We start from the raw sequence: 26,150 nt of genomic DNA, 5'->3' as shown, positions 1-26,150 counted from the left end.
TTAGATTGCTTTTGGTGAGAAAAGCCTCAGGGCAGAGTGATAAAGAAACAAGTCTTTGGATCAAATTGTGCCAGCCCCAGCCCTTTCTCTCTGGAGTTATTAGCTGAGTGACCTTGGGAAAGTTACATACCCTAAACCTGATATTGTCTTTTTTTTTAAATTGTAGTATAGTTGATTTACAATGCTAAATTCTACCATACAGCAAAATGATTCAGTTTTATATTTTAATATTCTTTCCCATTTTATGGCTTATCACAGGATATTGAGTATAGTCCCCTGTGCTACTCAGTAGGATCTTGTTATTTATCCATTCTGTATAAACTAGTGAGCTAACCCCGAACCTCCCTCCATCTCTCCCTGACTCCTCCTCCTCCTTGCAACGACATGTCTGCTCTCTGCAAGTCTGTTTGTGTTTTGTACATACGCTCACTTGTGTCATATTTTAGATTCCATATGTAAGTGATATCATATGGTATTTGTCTTTTTCTGACTTCACGTAGTATGATAATATCTAGGTTCATTCATGTTGCTGTAAATGGAGTTATTTCATTCATTTTTATGGCTGAGTAGTATTCCATTGTGTATTTGTACCACATCTTTATCCGTTCATCTGTCAAGGGACATTCAGGTTGTTTCCATGTTTGGCTATTATGAACATAAGGATGAATGCATCTTTTAAAATTATAGTTTCATCTGGGTATATGCCCAGGAGTGAGATTGCTGGATCATATGGCAACTCTGTTTTTAGTTATTTGAGGAACCTCCATATTGTTTTCCATAGTGGCTGCACAGATTTATGTTGCCACCAACAGTGTGAGAGGGTTCCCTTTTCTCCACACTCTCTCCAGAATTTTTTATCTGTAGTCTTTTTAATGAAGGCCATTCTGACTGATGTGAGGTGGTATCTCGTAGTTTTGATCTGTACTTCTCTATGAAGAGTTGACTCACTGGAAAAGACTCTGATGCTGGGAAAGATTGAGGGCAGGAGAAGGGGGTGACAGAGGATGAGATGGCTGGATGGCATCATCGACACAACGGACATGAGTTTGAGCAAACTCTGGGAAACAGTGAAGGACAGGGAAGCCTGGCATGCTGCAAAGATTTAGATACAACTTAGCAACTGAACAACAATTAGCAATATTGAGTATTTTTTCATGTACCTATTGGCCATCTATATGTCTTCTTTGGCATCACCGACTCAATGGACATAAGTTTGAGCAAACTGTGGAAGATAGTGAAGGACAGGGAAGCCTGGCATGCTGCAGTCCATGAGGTCGCAAAGAGTTGAACACAACTCAGTGACTGAACAAGAACCAAAAAAGGCCAAAAAGTGGACAGTGGTCTAGTTCCTGGGAATCCCTACCCTTTCCCCAAAATAGTTGGAATAATCCTCCCACTCATTAGCCTATGAAAATACCCAATCCTATAAAAACTGACAACCCTGTACCCTGGGGTTTCTCCTCTTCTGAGATGGCCCATACTGTGTCTGTGGAGTGTGTATCTCCCTGAATAAACATTGCTTCATTTTACTATGGTTCACTCTTTAATTATTTCCTTCCAGTGCAGGAAATGTGGGTTTGACCTCTGGGTCTGGAATATCCCCTGGAAAAGGGAATGGCTACCCACTCCAGTATTCTTGCCTGGAGAATCCCATGGACAGAGAAGCCTGGCAGGCTACAGTCCAGGCAGTTTTAGAGTCAGACATGCCTTAGCAACTGAGCAGAGTATGTCTTCTTGGGAGAAATGTCTATTTAGGTCTTCTGTCCATTTTTCAAATGGGTTGTTTTTTGCTGTTGAGTTGTGTGAGTTCTTTGTATATTTTGGAAATTAAACCCTTGTTGGTCACATAGTTTGCAAATATTTTCTCCCATTCTGTAGGTTGTCTTTTAGTTTTATTTATGGTTTCCTTTGTTGTGCAAAAGCTTGTTAGTTTGATCAGGTCCCATTTGTTTTTATTTCTTTTGCCTTGGGAGACTGACTTAAAAAAACTTGGTATGATTTGTGTCAGAATGATTTGGTTATGTTCTAAGAGTTTTATGGTGTCCTGTTTTTAAGTCTTTAAGCCATTTTGAGTTCATTTTTGTGTATGGTGTGAGAGTATTCTAACTTCATTTATTTACATGCAACTGTCCAATTTTCCCAACACCACTTGCTAAAAAGACTGTCCTTTTCCCATTGTATATTCTTGTCTCCTTTGTCAAAGATTAATTGACTGTAGATGTGTGGGTTTATTTCTGGGATTCATATTCTGTTCCATTTATTCATATGTCTATTTTTGTGCCAAAACCATGCTGTTTTGATTACTGTAGCTTTGTAGTATTGTCTGAAATCCGGGAGGGTTACGCCTCCTGCTGCTTTGTTCTTTTTCCTCAGGATTGCTTTGGCAATTCTGGGTCTTTCATGGCTCCATAAAAAGTTTAGGATTTTTTGCCCTAGTTCTGTGAAAAATGTCATGGGTAATTTGATAGAGATTGCATTTGTCTTCCTTATGTCATGTGTGGCCTTGCTGCACAGCATGTAGGATCTTAGTCCCCTGACTAGGGGTGAAACTCCCAACCTGGCAGTTGAAGCACTAAGTCTTAACTGCTGGACCACCAGAGAAGTACTGTTATTCAAAACTAATTTACCCTTCGCTCCACCTTTCTTTGGGAACCATAAGTTTGCTTTCTATGTCTGCTTCTGCTTTATAAATAAGTTCATTTGCATCATTTTTTAAGATTCCATATATAAGTGGTATTATAGTTTTACCTGACTTACTTCACTTAGTAATGATAATCTCTATGTCCATCCATGTTACTGCAAATGGCATTTTATCATTCATTTTTATGGCTGGCTAGTATTCCGTTGTATATTTGTACCACATCTTCATCCATTCATCTGTCAGGAGACATTTAGGCCACTTCCGTGAACTGGCTCTTGGGACTAACACTGCAATGAACATTAGGGTGCATGTACCGTTTTTAATTAGTTTTCACCTTTTGCAGATATATGGCCAGGAGCAGAGTTGCTGGATCATGGATATGATTTTAGATTTTTAAGGAACCCCCACACAGTTCACCATAGTGGCTGCACCAATTTATGTTCCCATAACAGTGTAGAAGGGTTCCCTTTTCTCCAGGCCTGCTCCAGCATTTATTACTTGTAGACTTTTTGATGATGGCCATTCTGACTGGTGTGAGGTGATACCTCATTGCAGTTTTGATTTTCATTCTCTAATAATTAACAATGTTGAACATCTTTTCACGTGCTTGTTGGCGATCAGTATGTCTTATTCGGAGAAAAGTCTACTTAAGTTGTGCCCATTTTTGGATTAGTTTTTCTTTTTTTAATATATTTATCTATGTGAGGTGTTTATCTATATTAGAAATTAAGCCCTGTCAGTCGCATCTTTGCAAATGTTTCCTCCTACTCCATAGGTTGTCTTTTTGTTTTGTTTATAGTAACCTTTGTTGTGCAAAAGCTCGTAAGTTTGGTTAGGTCCAATTAGTTTATTTTTGCTTTTGATTGTATTATTCTTGGAGATGTATCCAAAAAAATACTGCTGTAAAATACTGACTTTATCTTTCTAAAAGTGAGTTTGAGATTGCAACTAGCACTGACTCATAGTGCTAAACAGAGCAAGAAATTCTTGGCATACAGAAAGTATTACTAATAGCTATTGTTACCACCATGTCACCTTCTCCCACTTCTACTGTGGCAAGATCCTTGAGAAGCTGTGTGTTCCTTATGCTTAGCACAGTGCCTGGCATATGACAGGATATACATCTGTTGAATAGGTAAATCCATCTATCCATCATCCATCAACATTTATTGAGCAGCTGCTAATTGCCAGATAATGTGCTACACACTAAAGATGGAACCGTGAACAAAATTCTGGGCTCAATTCTGGGTTCGCAGTGCTTATGTTCTGGTAGGGAAAACAGATCAGCACATGTGTGGTTTGACAGAGAGAAAAACAGCAGGGTTAAGGGGCTTAGAGAGAGCCAAGGGTGGGTGATGTTGCTTTTTTACATATCACAGAAGGTCTCTCTGAGAAGGTGGTATGTGAGCAGACTCTTAAAGGAAGTGAAGGAGCAAACCACACAAATGTGCAGAACGTGTATTCTAGGCTGAAGGTGCAAAGGGCCTGAAATAGGCATATGGGTGGTATTTCTGAAGTAGGAGAAGCCTGTGTGGCTGGAGAGAGATTAAATTGAGGAAAGGGCTTTGATCTCTTCTTCACTTGATCTAAACTGAGCACACAACACAATCCAGTAATTGAAAAAGATGTATTAAAATATTCACAAAAGTACAACAATTGAAAAAGAGAAATTAATGAACAGAATGGGTTTTTTACCTGGCTGAATACAGTCCCACTGAAAAACTACAGAGCTTGAAATGTAAATGTCAAGTAATCCCTTGTAGGCACCCCCTTAGAAAAACCATGTGCAATCTCGAGAGGCCTCATTCTGCCAAGAATCAGAAATGAAAAGGACAGTCCTGCCATCTGGATGCAGCCCCACTGCTGTCGCCTGTGTCCAGGAATGAGGATGTTGGGACACAGGAGAAAGGGCCGAAAGATTCATAGGAGGTGGTATGAGGAGTTTCAGAAGAAGCCCCAACCCTGAAGTGCCCCAGCCCAGGGTGAGCAGCTCCCCGCAGACCGGTCAGTCACAGACCCAGAGCAGGAGGCCGGGACCCTTGCTGGTGGAGGTGGGGAGAGGAGGCCCACAGCTGTGTCAGCAGCTGCTGCTCTGGGTGGGAGCGTCACAAACACGCAGAAAAACAGGGCTCTTGCTCTCAGGAGGTGTTAGGAATGTTCTATACATAGTAGATTCATTGGACCTGCTGAGAAAGGAGGAAAAGGAGAATCCCCTTTTCTCTGTTAAAAAAAAAAAAAAGTGACTAAGAAAGTTACACACATCAATGCATACACTTGGTCTCTCCACAACGTATTTTCTTCTTCCTTGAAATCTTGGGTGGCTCTGGAATTCTCACAGTGGGGGCGCTCACCAAGAGTGTCCTCATCCTGGCAGCCTGAAGAATGCTGATATCTGAACGCCTGCATCCCTCCCCCGCCGCCCCTGCTCCCCACTACACAAAAAGGTCTCCTAAAGGTTCTGGAGTTTTCTCTGTGGAGGCAGAGAAGCCCCAGGGTACACTCTGCAGAACTGCTCAGGGGGAGTGTTCATCATTCCTCTTCTGCATGGGGCCTGTGGGCACAAGAGAGGGACACGCAGCCCAGTCAAAAGGTTTTCCTCCCACGTGCAGCACAGACAGACAAACCAGGTTCAGAGACGGCAGGTGTGTGTGATGGCAGAACTCAGTCCTGCTGACGTGTGTATCAACAGAATGCAAGTTGGAGCACCATGGAATTAACAACAGATAGTCTCTCGGAAAATACAAGATTGTAATATATCATACACTTTTTCTCTGTGTAACCACCTCCTAGACATCTTTAAATCTAAATTATTCTTTATTTCCTTAGAACTTGGCCTTCAAAGTCTCTTAGAAAGGGAACAGTTCAGTTCAGTTCAGTCGCTCAAAGAGAACAAGACAGGAAGAAAAAAAGGAAGCAGCTCTTAGGCGACCTCAAACTGAATGAGATGAAAACTAACATTACCGGTCACACCCACTTACCCCAACGTGTTCTGGGACAGTATTCCTCCTGGAACTGTGAGCTTTCAATTTTAAATGGAAAAAATTCTTTATAAATCTAACTGTCTTGAAGCTATTATTATAGGAGCCAGGCTGCTGGAAGCATGACTGAAGCTTTATAAAGATTCTCTAGAGAGAGGTCTGCCATACTAAAGACTGGCAATCTAATTATTCCATTCCTGCCTACTTAGAAGGAAGTGAAATTCTGCTCCTTCAGCTACATGGGGACTTGTTACAAGCACAAAGGACTTCAGCAAAGAATATACCATACCTTTTGCTCTCCCAATAGTACAGTACTCCTCCTGATTCTCTATTTCAATTATGTATTGATTATGGTATGGATCTAGAAGTACCTGGAAAGAAATGACTTCTGGCATTGATCCTCTGCTAATCTTGCTATGATGAATCCACAAATTGAGATGATATGCTACAGGGTGTACTTTTATAGTCTATACAACACTGAAAGCAGAAAACTGCCCTGTATTTCAGAGAGAAAAATAGCAACAAAAATCACAAGTGGCATAGCAAATGAATGCTTTCTAAAAACAACTGCCAAATTGGCGATATTTCCTGGGCCATCCTGAACATGCTTCCATCATAGCATCTCCACTCTGCAACTACGATACACACAAAAGTGGGTTAAGCCCTTATATTAAAAGGCCATGTCTATTAGAATACTAAAAGATCTGCTACTTTCCCCATTAAGGCAAACCACATCTAAATGATGGTGATAGGAATGTGTCTGAATTTTCTCAATTGTAAATGACCCTGAAGAGAAGTACAAAAACAGCAAGACAATTTATACATACATAGACTTATACCGTCTCTTCATCATGCAACACTGGCTCCTTGCATCAGGAAGATTAAATAGAACATTTATACACATCCTTTATACACATCTTTTTCTCCCTCTATGACTAAACATGTGCTTCTCCGTTTTCCGGTTTCCAAGGCCACACACAGTTATGGGCTACATTTTCTGCACAAGAGTCCAGTTTGGATTTGTTTATTGCTTAGGATATGATCACGGTCTTCTCAATTTTTCCGAATGTCTGCGTACACCACGGACTCTGACTTGTTAATCCTGTCACTGTGATGTCCGCCAGAGTGGTCTAGCTGCGCATATATGACTGGGCCCTGGAGAAGAGAAGCAGAATTAGAGGTATGGAAAAACCGGTGGCCTTCTGAGGTGCAGGGACAGAAGCGATGATTAAAGTGATCTTGTTAGGGTTTCAGAGCAATGAGTCCTCCCTTTTGAATGTCTTCAGGAACATATGTTCTTTCTTAGGAATAGAATGTCCAGGACTGACTTTAAAATAAGACTGGGTATACTCAGTAACTGTTCAAGATGGTACACAGAGATTTGTTACACTCTTCTGTCTACTTTTGTATTTGTTTTAAAACATCTATAACAATATAATATTCCTTCTCAAGAGTTACTCTCAAATACCTGTCACAGAATTCCTCAACTCTTGTACCTGGGATCAGAGTCTCAAGGACAAATATGGGCACTTCTGCCAACCCAAGACCCACTGAAATCATGACTTTAAGAATGATACAAGAAGTCAACATATGCACTGCCACTCGAAAATACAATCAATTTGAACTGATCATTTTATACAAATACATACTTAAAAAAAAAACTTCCTATATTCTTCCACATACCTACTTATAGTGTGACTCTTTTAGTCTAATTATAACCAATAAAAACATTGCTTCTTTGATATCTAAGATCAGGTAAGCATTTTTACTGTTTTAAAATTTAAAATAACCCCAAAGCCACATCTACAGACTTACAAGGAAACGCCCTAGATGGACTAGAAGAGGTCCTCCTCTCACCCTCGGCAGTAAGGAAGAGGGCTGGCAGGGTCCCCCCAGGACAGCAAGATTGCCTGGGGCAGAGCGAGTCCTGACTCTCGGGAGGACCAAGGGTTCAAGTATCAGACAGTTGGCTTTATTTCACAACCCTTAGAGTCCCTTCCAACGCAGAGATTCTAAAACTGTAAACAACAACAACTACTACAAAATAGCCTTCTTTAGGGGTAAAAAGAAGTTTAATGTAACCCAAAGGTAATTGTCCCAATCCAGGGAATTTCTCCTTGAATAGTCTACTACTGTGCTTAAGTTTTCAATTTTGAAGTCATAAGATCAGTAACCAAAAGCATGTGGTTTAAAATAAACACAGACCCATTAAAAAAAAGTTTAATGAGAAAAAAAATAAAATAAAATAAACACTCCTGAAACTGCTATATGAATCTAGAATGGTAGATACATGACATATGCATTTGGCGAAATGCACAGAAATGTACAACACAAAGAGTGAACCTTAATATAAACCATGGACTTCAGTTAATTATAAAGTTTTCTATACTAATCCATCAACTGTAACAAATGTACCACAACAATCCAAGCTGTTCATAATCAGGGAAACTTTGGAGAGGAAGGGGTACATAGGACCGCTTTACTTTCTGCTAGATTTTTCTGTAGACTTAACACTGCTCTAAGAAATAAAGTCTACTTTATAAGAAAAAACTGAATAAAATAAAATAAACGTCCTCACTCCCTTCTAGAGAAGGGATAAACTGAGCTGTGCAACGGTGCACTTAAAGAAGAGTTACAAAATAACACCCAAGGGCTAGACCCATTTGAACTCTGGCAGATCTGCCTTCTGAACTTCTTGAGCATGGTAGTAGCACTGGTGAGCAGTAGCCTTGTGACCTCAGGCCAGACATATTTTTTTTTTTTTTTTTATTAGTTGGAGGCCAATTACTTCACAACATTTCAGTGGGAGCCAGGACATGGAAGCAGCCTAGATGCCCATCAGCAGATGAATGGATAAGGAAGCTGTGGTACATATACACCATGGAATATTACTCAGCCGTTAAAAAGAATGCATTTGAATCAGTTCTAATGAGATGGACGAAACAGACATATTTTTAACCCCCCAACCATTAGTGTCTTCATCTCTAACATGGCACTAGCAATAATATTATATTTCTTAAGACTGTTGTAAGAATTAGATGATATCTACAAGTAAAACTTAAGCAATGTCTGACAGCATTCAAAATACATTAATCATTTTTATCATGAACATACTGCTATACAAATAGACTTAAAAGTACACCAACATTACCAGTCAAGTAAATCAAGCAAAGTCACTTTGTTTTTGGTCAGTGTGTGATACTTTCATGGCGGTCATGGGTAATGCAACGGATCATGCTGTTAACACTGAATCAAAGTGAAACCCTCTATACTCATCTCAGAAAGCTGCAAGTTAAATGTGATTCTAAAAAATAAAAAGTTCAAACAAACAAACAAGTGTTGTTCAAGTCATTACTTAAGGTGGTTTATTACATAGCAATAGGTAACCAGTACACTGTGTGAGTGGGAAAGAGAGAAAACAGAGAAAGCAGCAAAGGAAAGTAACAGAATAATCTCTGAATCAGTCAGTAAATATTAAGAAACTAGGAAGGTCTTTCATGTGAGACAGTATAGTCTTTCGCGGCACGAGAACATGACAGTTTGTCAAAAGGAACTGGGAAAACACTGAAGGATAAGAGGAACCCCTTACCACTGACGGGTTTAGTTTCTTCAAATTGCTTCCTGATGTCCTCATTCTTTCCCCCTTCAGGCCAGTGGCTTTGTTAAATGCCAGAACAGTCCCTGGCAGACTGCAGGTGTTGGATGAAAGGAGATGAAATAATGAATCTAGAGGAATTCTCAGCAGAATTGGGATTGGGAATGTGCCGATGAATGTAGCTCAATTTTGAATAGCTCTCTAAAGTCTGGTCTGAGGGAGATTTGGAAGCTGATGGTACCCCGAGTCTCTGTGGAACACGACTCAGGACTTTGACAAGAAGTCAACGGTCTTCTTCGGCCAAGACCATTGAGGACTTCAGGAGGGGCCAGTGAACCAAGAATTTGGAAATGTACCTGCTATATCGCTAAAACATTCACTTTGGAGTGTTTAAGAGTTAGAATAATATCAACAATAACACCTATGCTAACCTAGCTCTTTTTACTGTACCATACATCCTGACACTCATCCTTCCTCATCCTCTACTTTTTTTTTTTTGGTGCTGCCACAAAGAATTACAACAACCAAGTGAAAAATCACTCCATACGTATATATTTTCCTCAACTATTTATTATTATCATACTAATAATCCTTACTATTAAAAATGCTTCAAAAACATTTTTTTAAATTTTAGTTCCAGTTAGAAATGAAATTATCCCTGGACACTATATGCATGAAATTTATTTTAATATAAAAATACACTGATGACAGAGTAGGGAGAACCTCCGGGAAGAAAGGGTTATGGAAGAGCAAGGAGACCTATCTCTAAACACATATTAATTTCTTAGAAGTTATTATGTCCTGAATTACACTCTCCATAGCCTCTGTAGCCCTTTAGAATCTGAATCTGGTCCTTCAGGCATTAGAGGAATCAACCTTGACACCCTAACACAGATATCAAGATTTGCTTTAACCACATGCTCACTGACTGTTCACAAAACACATTTTCAGTATTTATTTCATATCACCAAATACAGATGTGAAACAGTGTGTGTTGTGACATTCTTTGAGATAAATGAAACTAGTTATCAAAACAAAGTTGAAAAGAACTGAATATAGGCAGGACAGAATAAGTATATGTCTTAAGAGCCACACAGAACTGGGTCTAATACCAGTTCTGGCCGTAGCTACTGACCTTGAGCAAGTGACTAAACCTAGCTCAGCCTTGGTTTCCTCACAAGTGAAATAGGGATAGTGAAGGAACTTACCTCATGGGACCGGTGTGAGAACTAAATGAGACAATACATGTGTTGTACTTCTGGAGACATTACATATCTATGGACTAAAGTTGACAAAAACATAACTGTTTCACTCACTGTCCTCCAAAACTACTTGCCCCCTTGCCTTTTTTTTGGTTGTGCCATGTGGTATGCAGGATCTTAGTTCCCCAACCAGGGATCAAACCTGTGACCTCTGCAGTAGAAGCTTGAAATCCTAACCACTGGACTGCTAGGGAATTCCCACTTGCCTTTTGTATACAAAGCATTAATTGTTTCCAGAAAAGGATCTAAAAAACCAACTGTCCCAAAGATGTACACACAAAGATCATTTGAAATCACTGTCATTCAAAACTACGCTTTACAAAGAACGATACTCCAAACTCTTAAGCAGTGCCCGCCTGACACCCTTCCCAACCCAATTGCCTACTTTGTTTGTGGGAGGAGTCCCCTCTGCCTTTTATTTTTTTTAATTAATTTGGAAACCAACTGTATTTTTGGCTGTGCTGAGTCTTCATGGCTAGGAGCAGGCTTTTTCCAGCTGCAGTGAGCAGGGGCTGTTTGATAGCTGCGGTGAGGGGATTCTCTCTGTGGGGGCTTCTCCAGGGGCGTGGGTCCCAGTGGTCACGGCTGGCGGGCCCCAGAGTGCAGGCTCAGTCGTGGCACAAGGGCTAGTGACTGTGGCATGTGGGATCTTCTCGGACCAGGGACTGAACCTGCGTCCCCTGTATCGGAAAGCGGTCTCTTAACCACGGGACCGCCAGGGAAGGCCAACAGCCCTAATCTGGCTCTGGTGTTCACTCCCTTCACTCAGGCAATTTGACTCCACCCTCTCCTGCCCCTGGGGCTTCCCTCGTGCCTCAGCTGGTAAAGAATCAGCCTGCAATGCGGGAGCCCTAGGTTCAATCTCTGGGTTCAATGCCTGGGTTGGGAAGATCCTCTGGAGAAGGGAACGGCTACCCACTCCAGTATTCTTGCCTGGAGAATTCCATGGACTGTATAGTCGCAAAGAGTCAGACAGGATTGAGCGACTTTCACTTTCACCTCTCCTGCCCCCAGGGGTAAAGTCAGTTAAAACTGCTGCCCCCTTGCAGAAGACTGGCAAGAGGCATCAGCATGTGACCCGCTCTGGCCAAGGGAACTAGGAGAAGTTTGCTGGGGGGCTTCTGGTAATTTTCCTCCATAATAAAAACCACCTGGGAGGAGATTCAGTTCTTCCTACAGGTGCCTTTTTTTATGAGCTGCCTCAAAGCATGGCAGTCATTCTGAGGTTGAGGGAAGGAGCCTGAGAACAAAGACAATATGCCCAGAGGATGAAAGAATAAGATGGAAAGAACGTGAGTCTTAAGGACACTACTGGACCACTAAACTCATGAACACAGAGGCACCCTGCTTTGGCGTCTCTTGTGAGTTAACAAATCTCTTACTGTCAAAGGTATTTTTAGTCAGGTCTTCTGTTACTAATGTTCCAATTATAACAAAAAATAGTGGCCAAAGACAGATGAGTAATATAGCACAATTAATGCCCTGCCTGGCTATCATGTTTTCATCTTTTGTAAATTTCCTTCCTAGAGCACTAGTATTGTTTCTCTTTTGATAAAATAACATGGAATTATTTATTCACTCAAATAGTAATGACTAATGCTATTAGATTCTCAGATGATGCCTGCAGGTAGAAAATGGATCAAGGAACATGTCTTGATAGAACCACTGGAAGAAAGTACTAAGGGATAGTTTGCAAACATTCCTGCCGTGTGTCCACTTCCCACATCTGACTGCAGTGCGTGGGCAGTGGCTGCCTAAACCTGTCCTTGTAAGGCACAGTGCACCATGTTGCTTGTATGTGTGTGTGTGTAAGTCGCTCAGTCGTGTCTGACTCTTTGCAACCCCATGGACTGAAGCCTCCCAGGCTCCTCTGTCCATGGAATTCTCCAGGCAAGAATACCGGAGTGGGCAGCCTTTCCCTTCTCAGGGGATCTTCCGACCCAGCGACTGAACCCAGGTCTCCTGTGTTGCAGGTGGATTCTCTACTGTCTGAGCCGTCATGGAAGTCCACAGTGTACCGTGAACCTTTATAATTAGCAAAGGAAAAATGAAAAGGTCTTTAGATGTCAACTTGCCCTGACCCATTATTTAATGAGAAGGTATTTAGACATCAACTTGCCCTGACCCATTATTTCAAAGATTAAGGGAACAAATGCTGAAGTTAAATAATTCCCTGCAAGTTTACACCATTCGCTGGACCCAAGAGTCAATACTAGCTTGTAACACATGACTAACCCTTAAAACACTAAGATGTCTATCTAATAGATATGAAGATTTTCTCAAGGTTGTTTGTTAGGATGTACACATAAATAAATTCTCCATATCATGGGAAAGCTTGAAGATGATCTCAACAACCCAGGAGCCTCTGAGGTTCTGTAGGGCAGGGGTTGGATGATAATCATCCCTGTGTTTCTCATATTCAGCTAACACTGCATATATGCTGAGCACTTAAGATGTGTGTGGAAGTGATACATACAATGCAAAGATCAGGTTGTCAAAACAACTGCTACATTTGGTTATGCTCAATTTATAAAAAGTATTTAATCTCATAAGTTCCCTAATAAGACGAACATATTAGGTCAAGCCAGTTTTCTCCAAACAGAAACCTTTCCTGCTCCAGTCTGAACAAGTGGAAGATAGAATATCAAAAGGATTCTAGTGAGAACAACTTTCATAAAATCCTCTGGTGCTCAGACAGAGAAGTATTTCTGTCGCACATACCGAGGGTGTCATGTGCTGGTGAGTAAGAGCACACACCAGTATCACCTCTGGTATTTAGGAATTTTGTGGAGTATTTGAAGCAAATGTTTTAACCCCAGGATAGCAGCCCTTGTTTTAAGGTGACCACTGAATGAGAACCTAAATAAAACAAAAATTGGAAGATAAATCTGCAAGGAAATCACAGTTCCAAGTCTCATGTTGACTTGGCAAAGGCTTTATAAGTTCCAGAATCAGGTTAAGGCAGAAAATATCTTTAATAAGTTGTACAACTGTAAAATAAAAGATATATTATGACTTGATTAAAAATGACCAAGTAAGACAAAGGGTACTCCAGGTAATGTCACTGAACAGAAACCCTGATTTGCAACATGTTCAGCATTATGCGAACCAAGAACTTCCAGATGTCCAGGCTGGGTTTAGAAAAGGAAGAGAAACTAGAGATCAAATTGCCAACATTCACTGGATTATAGAGAAAGCAAGGGAATTTCAGAAAACAACTATCTCTGTTTCATCAACTACACTAAAGCCTTTGACTGTGTGGATCATGACAAACTGTGGAAAGCTCTCAGAGAGATGGGAGTCCCAGACCATCTTACATATCTCCTGAGAAACCTGCATGCAGGTCAAGAAGCAACAGTTAGAACCCTGAATGAAACAACTGATTCGCTCAAGATTGAGAAAGGAGTCGACAGGGCTGTTTGCTGTCACCCTGTCTGTTTAACCTAAACACGGAGCACATCATGAGAAATGCTGGGCTGGGTGAGTTACAAGCTGGAATCAAGATAGGTGGGAGAAACACCAACAATCTCAGATATGCGGATAATACCACCCTAATGGCAGAAAGGGAAGAGGAACTAGAGAGCCTCTTGATGAGGGTGAAGGAGAAGAGGGAAAGAATCGGCTGAAGACTAAATATTAAAAACACTAAGATCATCACATCCAGCCCCATTACTGCATGGCAAACAGAAGGGGAAAAAGTAGAAGCAGTGACAGATTTCCTCTTCTTGGGCTCCAAAATCACTGCAGATGCTGACTGCAGCCATGAATTCAGAAAATGATTGCTTTTTGGCAGGAAAGCGATAACAAACCTAGATAGTGTGCTGAAAAGCAGATATTACTCTGTTGACAAAGGTCTGTATAGTCAAGGCTATGGTCTTCCCAGTGGTCATGTATGGTTGTGAGAGTTGTACCATAAAAGAGGCAGAGCACCAAAGAATTGATGCCTTCAAACTGTGGTGCTGGAGAAGACTCCTGGACAGCAAGGAGATCAAACCAGTCAATCTTAAGGGAGATCAACCCTGAATATTCACTGGAAGGACTAATGCTAAAGCTGAAGCTCCAGTAGTTTGGTCATCTGATGCACATAGATGACTCATTGGAAAAGACCCTGATGCTGGGAAAGATTGAGGGCAGAAGGAGAAGAGGGCATCAGAGGATGAGATGGCTGGATGGCATCACCAGTGTAATGAACATGAATTTGGGCAAACTCTGGGATATGGTGATGGACAGGGAGGCCTGACGTGCTGCAGTCCACGGGGTCACAAAGAGTTAGACACGACTGGGCAGCTGAGCACCAGCAACAATGAGAGAGAAGAGGCCTTCAGGGACCTGCATTGAGCACAAAGAAAATCACCTGGGAATCAAACTGTGGGGAACACTGAGGCTCTCCTCTCAAAACTGACCCGAGGTCCTACTGCAAACACTGAACAATGATAGTACAGATTGACACAGTGCTCGAACTGCTTCCCACTAGCCTCCAGAAAATGCCACAGAGTCAGGACTGGGCAGAACCCTGGGAGCTTACTGACAGAAGAGCTGAGCCTGGCTCTGATTCAGGACAGCAGGCACAGCAGGGTGGGGTCTTGATGCTGAAAGCAGGGCAGGCAAGAAATGGCAGCCCACTCCAGTATTCTTGCCTGGAGAATCCCAGGGACAGAGGAGGCTGCTGGGCTATGTAGTCTATGGTCTTGCAGAGTCGGACACAACTGAGCGACTAACACTTTCATTTTTAAGTCCACTTCCTGAGTGCCTTCACTATGAACAGACAGCCAAGGATCATTGGGCATTTGAGGAACGCTTCTAACATGAAGACAAAATTTGTGTGAGAAAACAGGGAATTTGAACAACAGAAGAAAACATTTTTAAAAAAATTACATAAAACAAGAAAAAATTATACAGAGAGAAAAGACAATGTATTCATGAAAACAAGTAGGGGCTATTAGAATCTGAGAATAAGTAATAGTTCTTGAAAATTAAGAGGAAGATAACAAATTAAATATTTAATAAAAGCTGGAAGATAAAGTTGTAGAAATTTTCTAGAAGAAAATTGCAAAGCAGAAAAAATAAGAAAGAACGGCTCTAGGAAATGATCCAATTCTTAACAAGAATTTCCAAAACAGAGAATAGGAAAATGGAGGAGGAAATTTTCCAAAGAATGATGGAAGACAGTATCCTAACTGAAGGACATAGCTTCCAGGTTGAAAGAGCCCACTGAGTAGCCAGTATAATGTATGAAAAAAATCCCACAATTTTATAAAATTTCAGAACACAAGGGATAGAAAAAGACTCTCAGAGAAGGGGAATAAAACTGGCCCTACACAAAGGAGGAGGCATCAGAACAGTATCGACTTCTTGGCACTGGAAGCTAGAAAAATCAGCAATGCCTCAAAATGCTGAAGGAAAATGATTTCCAATCTGGAATCCTACCCAACCAGATTCTCAGTCAAGCTTGAGGGAGGAGAATAAAAACAATTTCAGACCTGCTGAAGACAAACATATTATTTTACAGTTTTGGAGGTTGAAAGTTTGAGATGGGTTTCACTGGGGTGAATCAAGGCATCAGTAGAGCTGCATTCTCCTAGGGGCTCCAGGGAGAAATCTGCTTCCTTGCTTTCCCCAGCTTATGGGAGCTGCTTGCATTCCTTGGCTTGTGACCCCTCCCTTCATCTTCAAAGCCAGTAGAATAGTCTTCAAATCTCTGGCTTAGACCCTCCTGCTTCCCTTTGGTAAGGACCCTTCTGATTACATTTGGCCCACATGGATAACCCAGGAAAATCCCCCCATCTCGAGATCTGTAAGGTAAGGATCTGGACATGTAATGTAACATATCCCACAGGTTCCAGGGATTGGGCTGTGGACATCTTTTGGAGGTCATTATTCTGTTTACCATATAAAACCTCAACATCCGTATCTGCTGTGCATCCTTTCTCAAGAAGTTATGGGGGATATGCTCTACCACACTATGGGAATAAAGTAAAAAGGTGAGGATCTGAGGTCCAACAGAGCGAGAGAAAGAACGTTTCTTGGGAGGGGAGGCCCAGGATGATTCGTACACAGCAGCCTAAAGCACAACAAAGCCAGAATATCCCAACAGGTGTGTCTCCATGAATAAAATGAAACCAACAGAATATCTGATGTGTCTGAATGTGCTCAGAGTTTTTTGCCTGGAGAGTTTTGAGATGGAGTGCATTAATAGATAAGCACTTAGAAAACTAAGCAAAGATAAACCAAAGTAAAGATGAGCTCTATGATAAACAACAACAACAAAAATGGACAAAAGACCAAATGTATGCAGTACAACAGTGGACAAAAACAGGCATATGTAACAGTGAGAAACAACACCTAACCACATATCCATACTGGGAAGAAGCATGTGGCTGTGTACATACTTGAAAGTGTATGCTGGGAAGAAGGTCTTGCAGGGAGGGGCTAAATTCAGTAATAAAGTTGCTCAGAAATATGAAGATAAATATCACTGGGAAAATGGCAAAAAGAGAAACTTCCCTGGTGGTACAGTGGACACAAATCCCCCTGCCAATGTAGAGAACACGAGTTCGAGCCCGGGTCAGGGTAGATTCACATGCCACAGAGCAACTGAGCCCAACGACTGAGCGTTCAATGCCCAGCCTGTGCTCTGCAACAAGAGAGGCCACCAAATGAGCAGCCCAGGCACCACAGCAAAGAGCAGCCCTGCTTACAACAGCCACGGCCAGAGAAAGCCCACGTGCAGCAACAAAGATCCAGCAAACGAAAAGTAAGTGAGGAAATACACTACAAGAATGGAAAGTGTTTGGCTACTACTTCTTAAATGTTTTTTTTTTTTTTTTACTTCCCTTTCCTTCTCAGCCTCCAATCAGGTTGCTTAATATTGTTTGCTAGCTTACTACTGTAGTTTTGTTCACGTCTCCCAGTTTTTCTTTCATGCTTTGTTTTGGTTAGTTTCAATTGCTTCTTCAAGTTTACTGAATTTTTCTTCCATAGTGTCTAATCTGTCATTTATGCCATCCAGTGTTTTTTTCATTTCTAGAAGTTTCTTCCATTTTGGTCTTTTTTATATTTCTATTTCTCTCTATATTATGTTAAGGTTTCCCTTACAACCTTAAGTTTATTTTTAAGATTTATCATATTTATTTTAAGGTCCTTGTCTATGAATTCTATCACCTATGTCACTTCTGGGTTTGCTTCTATTGGTTGACTTTTCCCTTGACTATATGTTTTATATTCCTCCTTCTTCGTATGTTTGGTAATTTTTGACTGATATCAGACATTGTGAATTTTCTTTTAACTTAATTTTTTTTTTTTAACACCAAAACCTTTTGTATTGGGGTGGGCTTCTCAGGTGGTGCCAGTGGCAAAGAACCCACCTGCCAAGGCAGGAGACAGAAGAGATGCAGGTCTGGTCCCTGGATTGGGAAGATGCCCTGGAGGAGGGCATCTAAACCCACTCCAGTATTCGTCCCAGAGAATCCCATGGACAGAGCAACCTGATGGGCCACAGTCTGTAGGGCTGCAAAGAGTCAGACATGACTGAAGGGATGGAGCACACACAGCCAATCAGACATTGTGAGTTATTCGATGGCAGGTGTTGGATTTTGATTTTTGGTGTTTCTCTTTTTAAAAGCTTGAAGCATAGTTAATTTACAATACTGTGTTAATTTCAAGAGTACAGCAAAATGATCCAGCTACACACAAACACACACACATATATGTACACATACACTTTTTCCTATATATACACACACATATATATATATATATATATACACATACACACACACACACACTTTTTAGATTCTTGGATTTTGCTATATTGTTGTTAAGACTGGATTTTGTGCTGGCATGCACCTAAATTACTTTTAGATTAGTTTGATTCTTTAAATGCTTCATTTTTATGGTGGGTCCATAGCATCCATAATCTGGTGCTGATTTAGTCCCATTACCCCCATGGCTCAGTGGTAAAGAATCTTCTGCCAATGCAAGAGACATGGGTTCAATCCCTGGTTCAGGAAGATTCCCTGGAGAAGGAAGTGACAACCCGCTCCAGTATTTTTTTTCTTCCCCTACTCCAGTATTCTTGCCTTGGAAATCCCATGGACAGAGAAGCCTAGAGGGCTATAGTCCATGGCATCACAAAGAGTTGGATGCAACTTTATCCAACTAACGTATGACCATTCTGGGAACTCCAACCAATACCCTGTACATAATGGGTTCTCTCCATTCTGGCTTCTGAGAACACAACTATTTCCAGACCTGGATAAGTTTCAGGGCACTGTACAACATACTGCAGTTCTTCCTCTGGCCACTAGGATGTCTCACCCATGCATCCACAAATCTGTATTTAGCAAAGGCTCAAGGGGACCCACCCCAGATCCTGACGCTGCTTCTCTCTGCACTGTTTCTCCTTCTCTGGTACGGTGCCTCATGAATCCTAGCCACCTTGGCCTCCCCTAACTCTGATTTCTGTCTCCTCGGCTCAGTGAGACAACTGAGCCATTTCTGTTTCCCCTCAGTACTGCAGTCTGGAAAACGCCTTGAGGAGTAAGCCGGGACGATCACAGGGCTGCCCTTTACTCCCTTCTCTCAGGAATCATGGTACCGAACAACCTATTTTCCAGTATATAGAATTCATTCTTTCTTCCCCCTACCCCCAGTTTGTTTTCAATAGGAGAACAACTTCTACAGCATTTCAAGGGCAGAAGAAAAAGTTTCCAGGGCTTCTCTAGGTATAATGTCTACCTGTAACTTTATTTATTTATGCCTTTATTCACAACCTTATTCCCATTCACAATCCAAATGAGTGAATCAGGTATCCAAGGCATCCTGTGTAAACAGAGAGAGACAGAAAGACACACAGATAAAAAGAATGAGAGAGATGAACAGACAGACTAGGCTTAAGTAAGGTCCTGATGCTGTGAAAGAATATATGCTGCCTAGAAATCTAATGTTCGAGCCCCAATTGTCGCCAACTTCTCTGTGCTTTTAATAATTTAACATCACAACGCCTCAGTGTCCTCACCACATATGACAACTGTAGATGAAGACTGTGGGGTAATTCTTCCACAAAACACTGTTATTCTTTTCTTTACTTCCTCTTAAATCCATCCACCCCACTACACCCCTAATCCCTCCTCCTCAGAGCAAAGTTATAACTGGCCGCATTCCTTCTAACACTTTCTATCCCAGAAGAACAGAATCAGTACTAAGCTCTGCCACAGTTTCTGCCATGCCACAATTATAGTTGTATCAGCATGGACAAAACACAGTATTAACCACAATGCTAGATTCCATGCTAAGTTCCAAATAAGTTATTTCTTCTCTGTACTTTCTACAAAAAGTAGAAACCAGACTTTCCTTGTTCATTAAGACTACTAATTATTTAAGTAACTGTTTGCTTTCTATTTCTTCTAAAGAATTCATACAAAATAACTTTTCTGTTTTATTATCAATACCAAAATCAACTTACTCCTGTGAATTCCATGGCTTAAGGTACACCTCAATATAGAATCTAGTTCACTAGCTTGAATTCTTTGAGCAATTAGGGAAGAAGTGTTTACATCTGACAGTCATCTAATTTTGCTTGAGCCAATCTGTTAGTGGTGGTTTGGTGGAAACCTTTACTCAAGTCAGATTCTTTTCCACATTCTTCCTTGTGTTCCTCCTAAACCAACCCCTACATTCTTCTCTGCTTCTCTTGCTCTTTCTGTTTCACTCTCTCACAGCTTAGGATCATTCTTTTCCGCATCCCAGAACACGACACAACGCCAAACTGCAGAGCATGGTACAGGGCACAGAACCGCAATCAGCTGTTACCTGGTGAGATCCAGAAGGCGGGCTCTTTACTAGACCCTCTGTGTCAGGGGGAGACTTCCGTGAAACCTGCTTAACTGGTGACACATTCTCTGATGTATTGCAGCTGATAAGTTGGCAATTTGGAGAACAAATGTAAAAAAAGAAAAAAATTAAAATGGAAACATAAAATATAGAAATGCAAATGATGACAAGATGAAGTAGCAGATATACAAAAACAAAACTCAACAAAACAATGAGTATCAAAACAATCACATTTCTTGAAACTAATTTTTATCCCTGACACTAATTCTTCCAAGTCAGTGATGTTACTCCAGGGGAGGTACAGAAACCAATGTGAGATGACCACTTTGCCCCAGTTTACAACAATGACACCTGCTGAATGGGATTCTGGCGGTAATATACATTTATCCTTTGTCTGCTTTGGCTTTTTCCCCTGCTATCAATCCTCCTTTGGCACACAGGTTTAAAGGAGCAAGCTATACCTTCTTGATAGCAATTTGTTTTTGTGATCATCAAAGGCAAACCTCTTCTGAATGTGCTTCCAAAATGACAGATACAGATCCAGGCTTGTAGTCTTGGCTCATCTCATACGTTCGATTCCTTGGGTCCCCCATTGTTTGTTTTCCCACCAAATTCCGCAACCAAACCAAAGAAAATCCAGGAAGTCGTGGATGATAAGAAACTATGGAATGCCACATCACATGGGCTGAACTTTTTCAGGGGCACAGGGGGTTTTCAACAGCAAGGCCTATCTCATAAATAAACCAGGGAGAATTGATGTCAAGAGGTAACTCATTACAGATTCCTTGATGGGATGTGTTTTCAGCAGAGCTTAAATCCTTTATGATGTACTTTTAAAAAAATCTTAGAAGTGTGGAGAGAATCACCTAAAGTGTCGTTATTAAGAGCAAATCATACAAAGCATTCTGCAAACCGTGCTTTCTCTGAACTGGGAGGCTATATACCCCAAACCAAAATGGTTTGCGTATTCTAACACAAAGAGAGTCTAACTCAGTAATAATACAATTAAAGTATTAAAAACAAACTAACACACACACACAGGCATCTTACATGAAGAACATATATGTTCAGATGACCCATAAAACCTGACAACCCAATTTAATTGGGATGGCACACTCAACATGTTTCTAATACAGACACAGGACATATTTGTGGACAAACTATGATAGCTGTGGGGTTAGCTCAGAGATAGATGGTTAGTTGTCAACAAGGGAGATGGGCTGAACACACACACAGGAATATTAACAGCAACAGCCAGGGTGATCGGTTACCATGTGTCTAGTGGGAGTGGGAGAGGAGACCCCGCCCTGTTATAGTCCCAATGTGTCGTCTATGCCAGCTTTTCTTAAGAAGTGGAAGGTAAGCAGGATCTGATCTTGGCACACCAAGGTAGAAAAGGCAGGGGAGGAGGAAAAAAAAACAAGTAAGAAGAACAGCAGCATTCATGATGCCATGCAAGATTCTAAGGCACACTTTTCTGTGCTTTCATTAACCCAAAGGCATGAACTACAGATTGGCATGTCACCACCTGGATTAGTGTCATGTTGAAAGCCAATGTTCCAGTTATATTTCATTATAAATTACTCCCCATGCAAGGGAGCGAGTATAGTCAGCAAAACAGAAACATTCCAAGCAAGTGGTATCTGAATTTGAACACTCAAACTCCTTAAAACACAGCACTCCTAAAAAGTAAAGTAGCAGAGCCCAGAGAGAGAGGTCTCTACCATCCACCACCCAAGGAGTTCAGGGCATGCAACCCTCTCAGATCACAGTCCCTTCGTGCACTTGGGACGCAGCTTGTGCTCCATCAGCTGAAACCCAGCCTCACTCTCAGTCTTACCACACAAGTTCTACAGAGCTTATATGGGCTAGCTGTCCAGCTGGAGTGGCAAGAAGAGAGGGTCCTTCAATTAGACACGCATCCTCTGCTCAAATGTCTTCTCTTTGAGAAGCCACAAACAAAAAGAAAGTATACGTTTCTTTACTGCTGGTATATTTTGGTGTTCAACTCTTACTACCCCCCCTTGGATGAGTCTAGCCATGCATTCAAGAACAATCAAAGTCATAAACTACTTATAAAACTACAAACAGGAAAAGTCCTGCATCATCACATCAGGTAGGAGTCATTTACCAGCACACTCTTCCCAGGTATTATTATGATTATTACATTTACCTAATTGAAAAGAAGAGCCTTGTAAGATTATTACCAAGAGATCAAATTAAACTCATAATGGAGAAAGATATCTGTGGCTTAATAATACTAATTTCAGAGTGGAAGGTACTCGGACAGCAGTCCACTTCACCAAACCTAAGAAAGAAACTGAAGCAGATGCTAGCATCATATCCCATGTTTAACGGCAGTCCAGTGATCTCTGCTTGCCCACACCAAAACACCTTCTAGGGAGACAGCTCAGTTCTGACATGAATGTTAACAGTAGCTAATTCTTCACCATTCTTTTTCCATACAACATATAGAAGTTTTCACATATTTTGACTTCTTCCCTCCAACTTTTCCCTCCAAAGCAGAGCTTCTTACCCAGAGTAATCCCGTTTAGAGTTTCTCCTTCTATAGAGGACAGCCAGAATCATGGTGATAAGCAGAGTGAGACCTAGGACCACGGCAGTAACTATACCCACCACTACCCAAACTGGAAATGCAGGCAAAATCTCTAGAGAGAAAGAACAACAAAACAGGTTTAAGGTACATCACTATGGAGAGAACAAATGAAATTGTATTAAGTTAATAAACAAGTGTCTTCCTTTAGCAATTACAACACACTCTTTTATTATCCAAATGATGATATCCTAATACGTAACTGGTGACATATGAACATTAACTGACAAAGGATGAGCTTTAGAACTAAACAAATTTATATACATATATATAATCCCTCTCAAAGTTGGGTATGTGAATTTACCTCAATCTATTCTCCAACGAAGCAGACTTTGTCTCAAAATGAGATCCAGAACCTGCATTTCCTGGCTTATTCTCCAAAAAAAGGTGAAGAAATAGCTATACTGTTTCTGGCAATGTTAAAGCTTTCTCCTGGAGAATATTGTGTGTGTGAAGTCGCTCAGTCGTGTCCGACTCTTTGCGACCCCATGGACTGCAGCCTACCAGGCTCCTCCGTCCATGGGATTTTCCAGGCAAGAGTACTAGAGTGGGTTGCCATTTCCTTCTCCAGGGGATCTTCCCCACCCAGGGATCAAACCCAGGTCTCCCGCATTGTAGGCAGATGCTTTACCATCTGAGCCACCAGGGAAGTCAGAATATTAAAACAATACTAATCTCCTTTCCCACTACCCACCACATGTAACTATAATGAATCTGGCCTTACTTCTAACTAACAATGAAAAACTCATACTCATGGAATGTGATCCATATGCTCCAGACAGCAGGTATATAAATGCAGAAATTGAACACTCCAGTTGGAATGAGTTCCCTGACCCCCACGGATGTTTAATAGAGCCACAGTCCATGGAAACAGGGATCATAACTGTATGGCAGAAATACCCCTTTCAAACACATCCGAAACATAACTCTTAAGGGGACTGTATCACTACTGCAAAAATATTCAAGGAAGTACCTTTCTCTACAACATAGAGCCTAATGTGTCCTGGCTGGACAACAATGTCAGGAGGGTTTTTGACATCACAGATGTAGGTGCCATTGTGTATAAACTGCATATTCTCTATGTTGATTGATGCATCTTTCTTGTCAAGGTCTCCAGCCCAGCTGATTCTGTCCTTAAATGGTGGATAATTCCCAGCATACACTTGCCCTTGGGAGTAGTGGAAAAACTGCAATTAGAAAAAAGAACACATGAGCTATTCTCAAAGGCAGAAGTACTAAACTCTAGCATAGGCATACTGTGAAGGGTTCTTTTTAAAAAAGACTTCATTTGAGGAGCTCCAATCAAGATTGTGGAGGAAGGACATGGAAAAAAGACAGTATCCAGAAAGAAATGCCACATCATCAAGATGTGATGAAAAAAGAAATGCCAAATCTCAAGCAATGGAACCCAAGTCAGACAGGGGTTTAGAAATCATGGAGCCCAACCTTTTTTCAGTTGAAGAAATAAACTTGTCCGTTGTCTCTAATCCTCTCAATACTCCTGTGATATAGCAATTATCAGCCATATTTTTGTAAATAAGGAGATTGAGACTCAAAGCCATTTGCCCAAGGTCACAATGATAACAGGTGGTATATTCAAAGTCAGAACCACCTGATTCTTCAAAGCCAATGGTCTGACGGACACCATGATTGACCGCAGCGAATCCAAAAGTTTCAGCCTTCATTCACAAAGCTTACCATTAAGATACATGAAGGCATCAAGAAAAAGAAGCCAAAATATCACAGATCAGTTAATCTGGTGGGTTACCAGAGAGAAAGAGAGAGAGAGAGAGAGAGAGAGAGAGAGAGAGAGACCAGACCAGGATATGCAGCAGAGTCTGGCAGTTGCTTTATTTTTCACCATCGCCTTTATACCCTAAGTTGGCACATTTCTAAGGGGCAGATAAGCATACAGACTTAGTTTAACATTACATCAGCTTGTCCTTCACAAGACCAGGTGTGCTCTGTATATTTTTTGTTTACAAGAGTCTTTTCCCATAGATTTTTTTGTACATTAGCTTCTGGCCTTGAGGTTAGCAGAAAACAGAAAATTGGCAGTCTCATGGTACAGCAAGTTGCAACATAATAGAAATACAATCCTGTTGACATAAAAGTCAGTCTTTTTGCAGAAGTTCTCAGCTAAATTTATCTAAAAAGTTTAACACACAAAGACTCTGTGGCTCTGTTTAGCACTCCTGGTTAAAATTAACAATTATCTTATTGTTTTTACACTAGGGCTAAACTCTTATTTTACTAGATCTCCAACTATATTAACAATAGTTTCCACTGCACAACCTCAGCACATTAACATCAATCAAACATTGATCTAATAACCACTTTTAAAACAATATTTTTTTTTGTATTCTCTAATAGGGCTTCCTCACTCTCCAAAGGGCTCTGTGCCTATTAGGGCCTTTTTTAAGGTTAATCTCTATGTATAATATCTTTTGGCCTTCAGGCCTGTTGACAATTTATGGCTTGCACCTGGTGCAACTTTAAGCAACTTCAGTAGCCGACCCTGTCTTTTTTGTGGTTAACCTATTTTCTTTCTATTAGGTGTCATCTCCATGGGAACTAGATAGGATTACATTTTTTACAGAACAGAAATGCAAAGGATTGCAAAAACAGCAGATATGGCACAAAACAGGCTCTTAGGATGTTTAGAACAATCATGAGCATTTTGTGCAATGAGAGCACACATTTATCAAACAAGCCAGACTGCCAGCAAAAGGGTTTGAATTGAAGCATTTCCTTCATCCCTGGCTCTTTCATAGGGTACCAGCATCCAGGAGATTTATTAATTAGCTTTTAAGTTGGTTTTTATTCGGTGAAAGAGGAGCAGGAGAGCTCTCGGCAGGCAACACAAGAATCTGCAGCAGGGCCAATAAGAACAACAGCAGAAAAGGGGGAGGATATAGGGTAGGGTAGAGGCCGAGGCCAACCTGGAGGGTCCCTTATCCTAGACGGCCTTGCCTGTCAGGTATTTTCCTCATGACCTCGTCATGGATGGGGTCCCGGACAGCCTTGCCTGCCCAGTATTTTCTTCATGACCTCGTCACAGGTGGGACCTCCCATAATGGCTCCGACAGTTACCCCATTTTACTTATTTGTTTCCTACAGAAAAGTCATGGATATATGAAAGGAGCACAGCCCAGACAACCCAAAAGTCTCATCTGCCTTTGCAGGTTCAGCCTTTAGGCCTTTCTCTTTGCAGTCTCATTCTCTCTGC

The 26,150-nt window shown here is 41.1% G+C and overlaps 1 protein-coding gene across 1 annotated transcript in view; it reads right to left on the bottom strand.

The window, feature by feature from the left end:
* Nucleotides 1-4,254: 4,254 nt before the first annotated feature.
* Nucleotides 4,255-26,150, bottom strand: part of MPZL1 (myelin protein zero like 1) — a 79,601-nt gene continuing 57,705 nt past the window's right edge. The window contains exons 3-6 of the mRNA XM_065946323.1: nt 23,895-24,108; nt 22,844-22,976; nt 20,287-20,389; nt 4,255-6,774 (exon numbers count right to left, since the gene is read on the bottom strand). Coding sequence (XP_065802395.1) covers nt 6,673-6,774; nt 20,287-20,389; nt 22,844-22,976; nt 23,895-24,108 — 552 coding nt within the window. The 3' untranslated portion in view covers nt 4,255-6,672. The remainder of the gene's footprint in view (nt 6,775-20,286; nt 20,390-22,843; nt 22,977-23,894; nt 24,109-26,150) is intronic.

This window comes from Muntiacus reevesi, chromosome 1, assembly GCF_963930625.1.
Source record: "Muntiacus reevesi chromosome 1, mMunRee1.1, whole genome shotgun sequence".
In the NCBI taxonomy this organism is placed as follows: domain Eukaryota; kingdom Metazoa; phylum Chordata; class Mammalia; order Artiodactyla; family Cervidae; genus Muntiacus; species Muntiacus reevesi.
The sequence above is the reverse complement of the archived record's forward strand: the minus strand, read 5'-3'. Positions and strand labels throughout refer to the sequence as shown.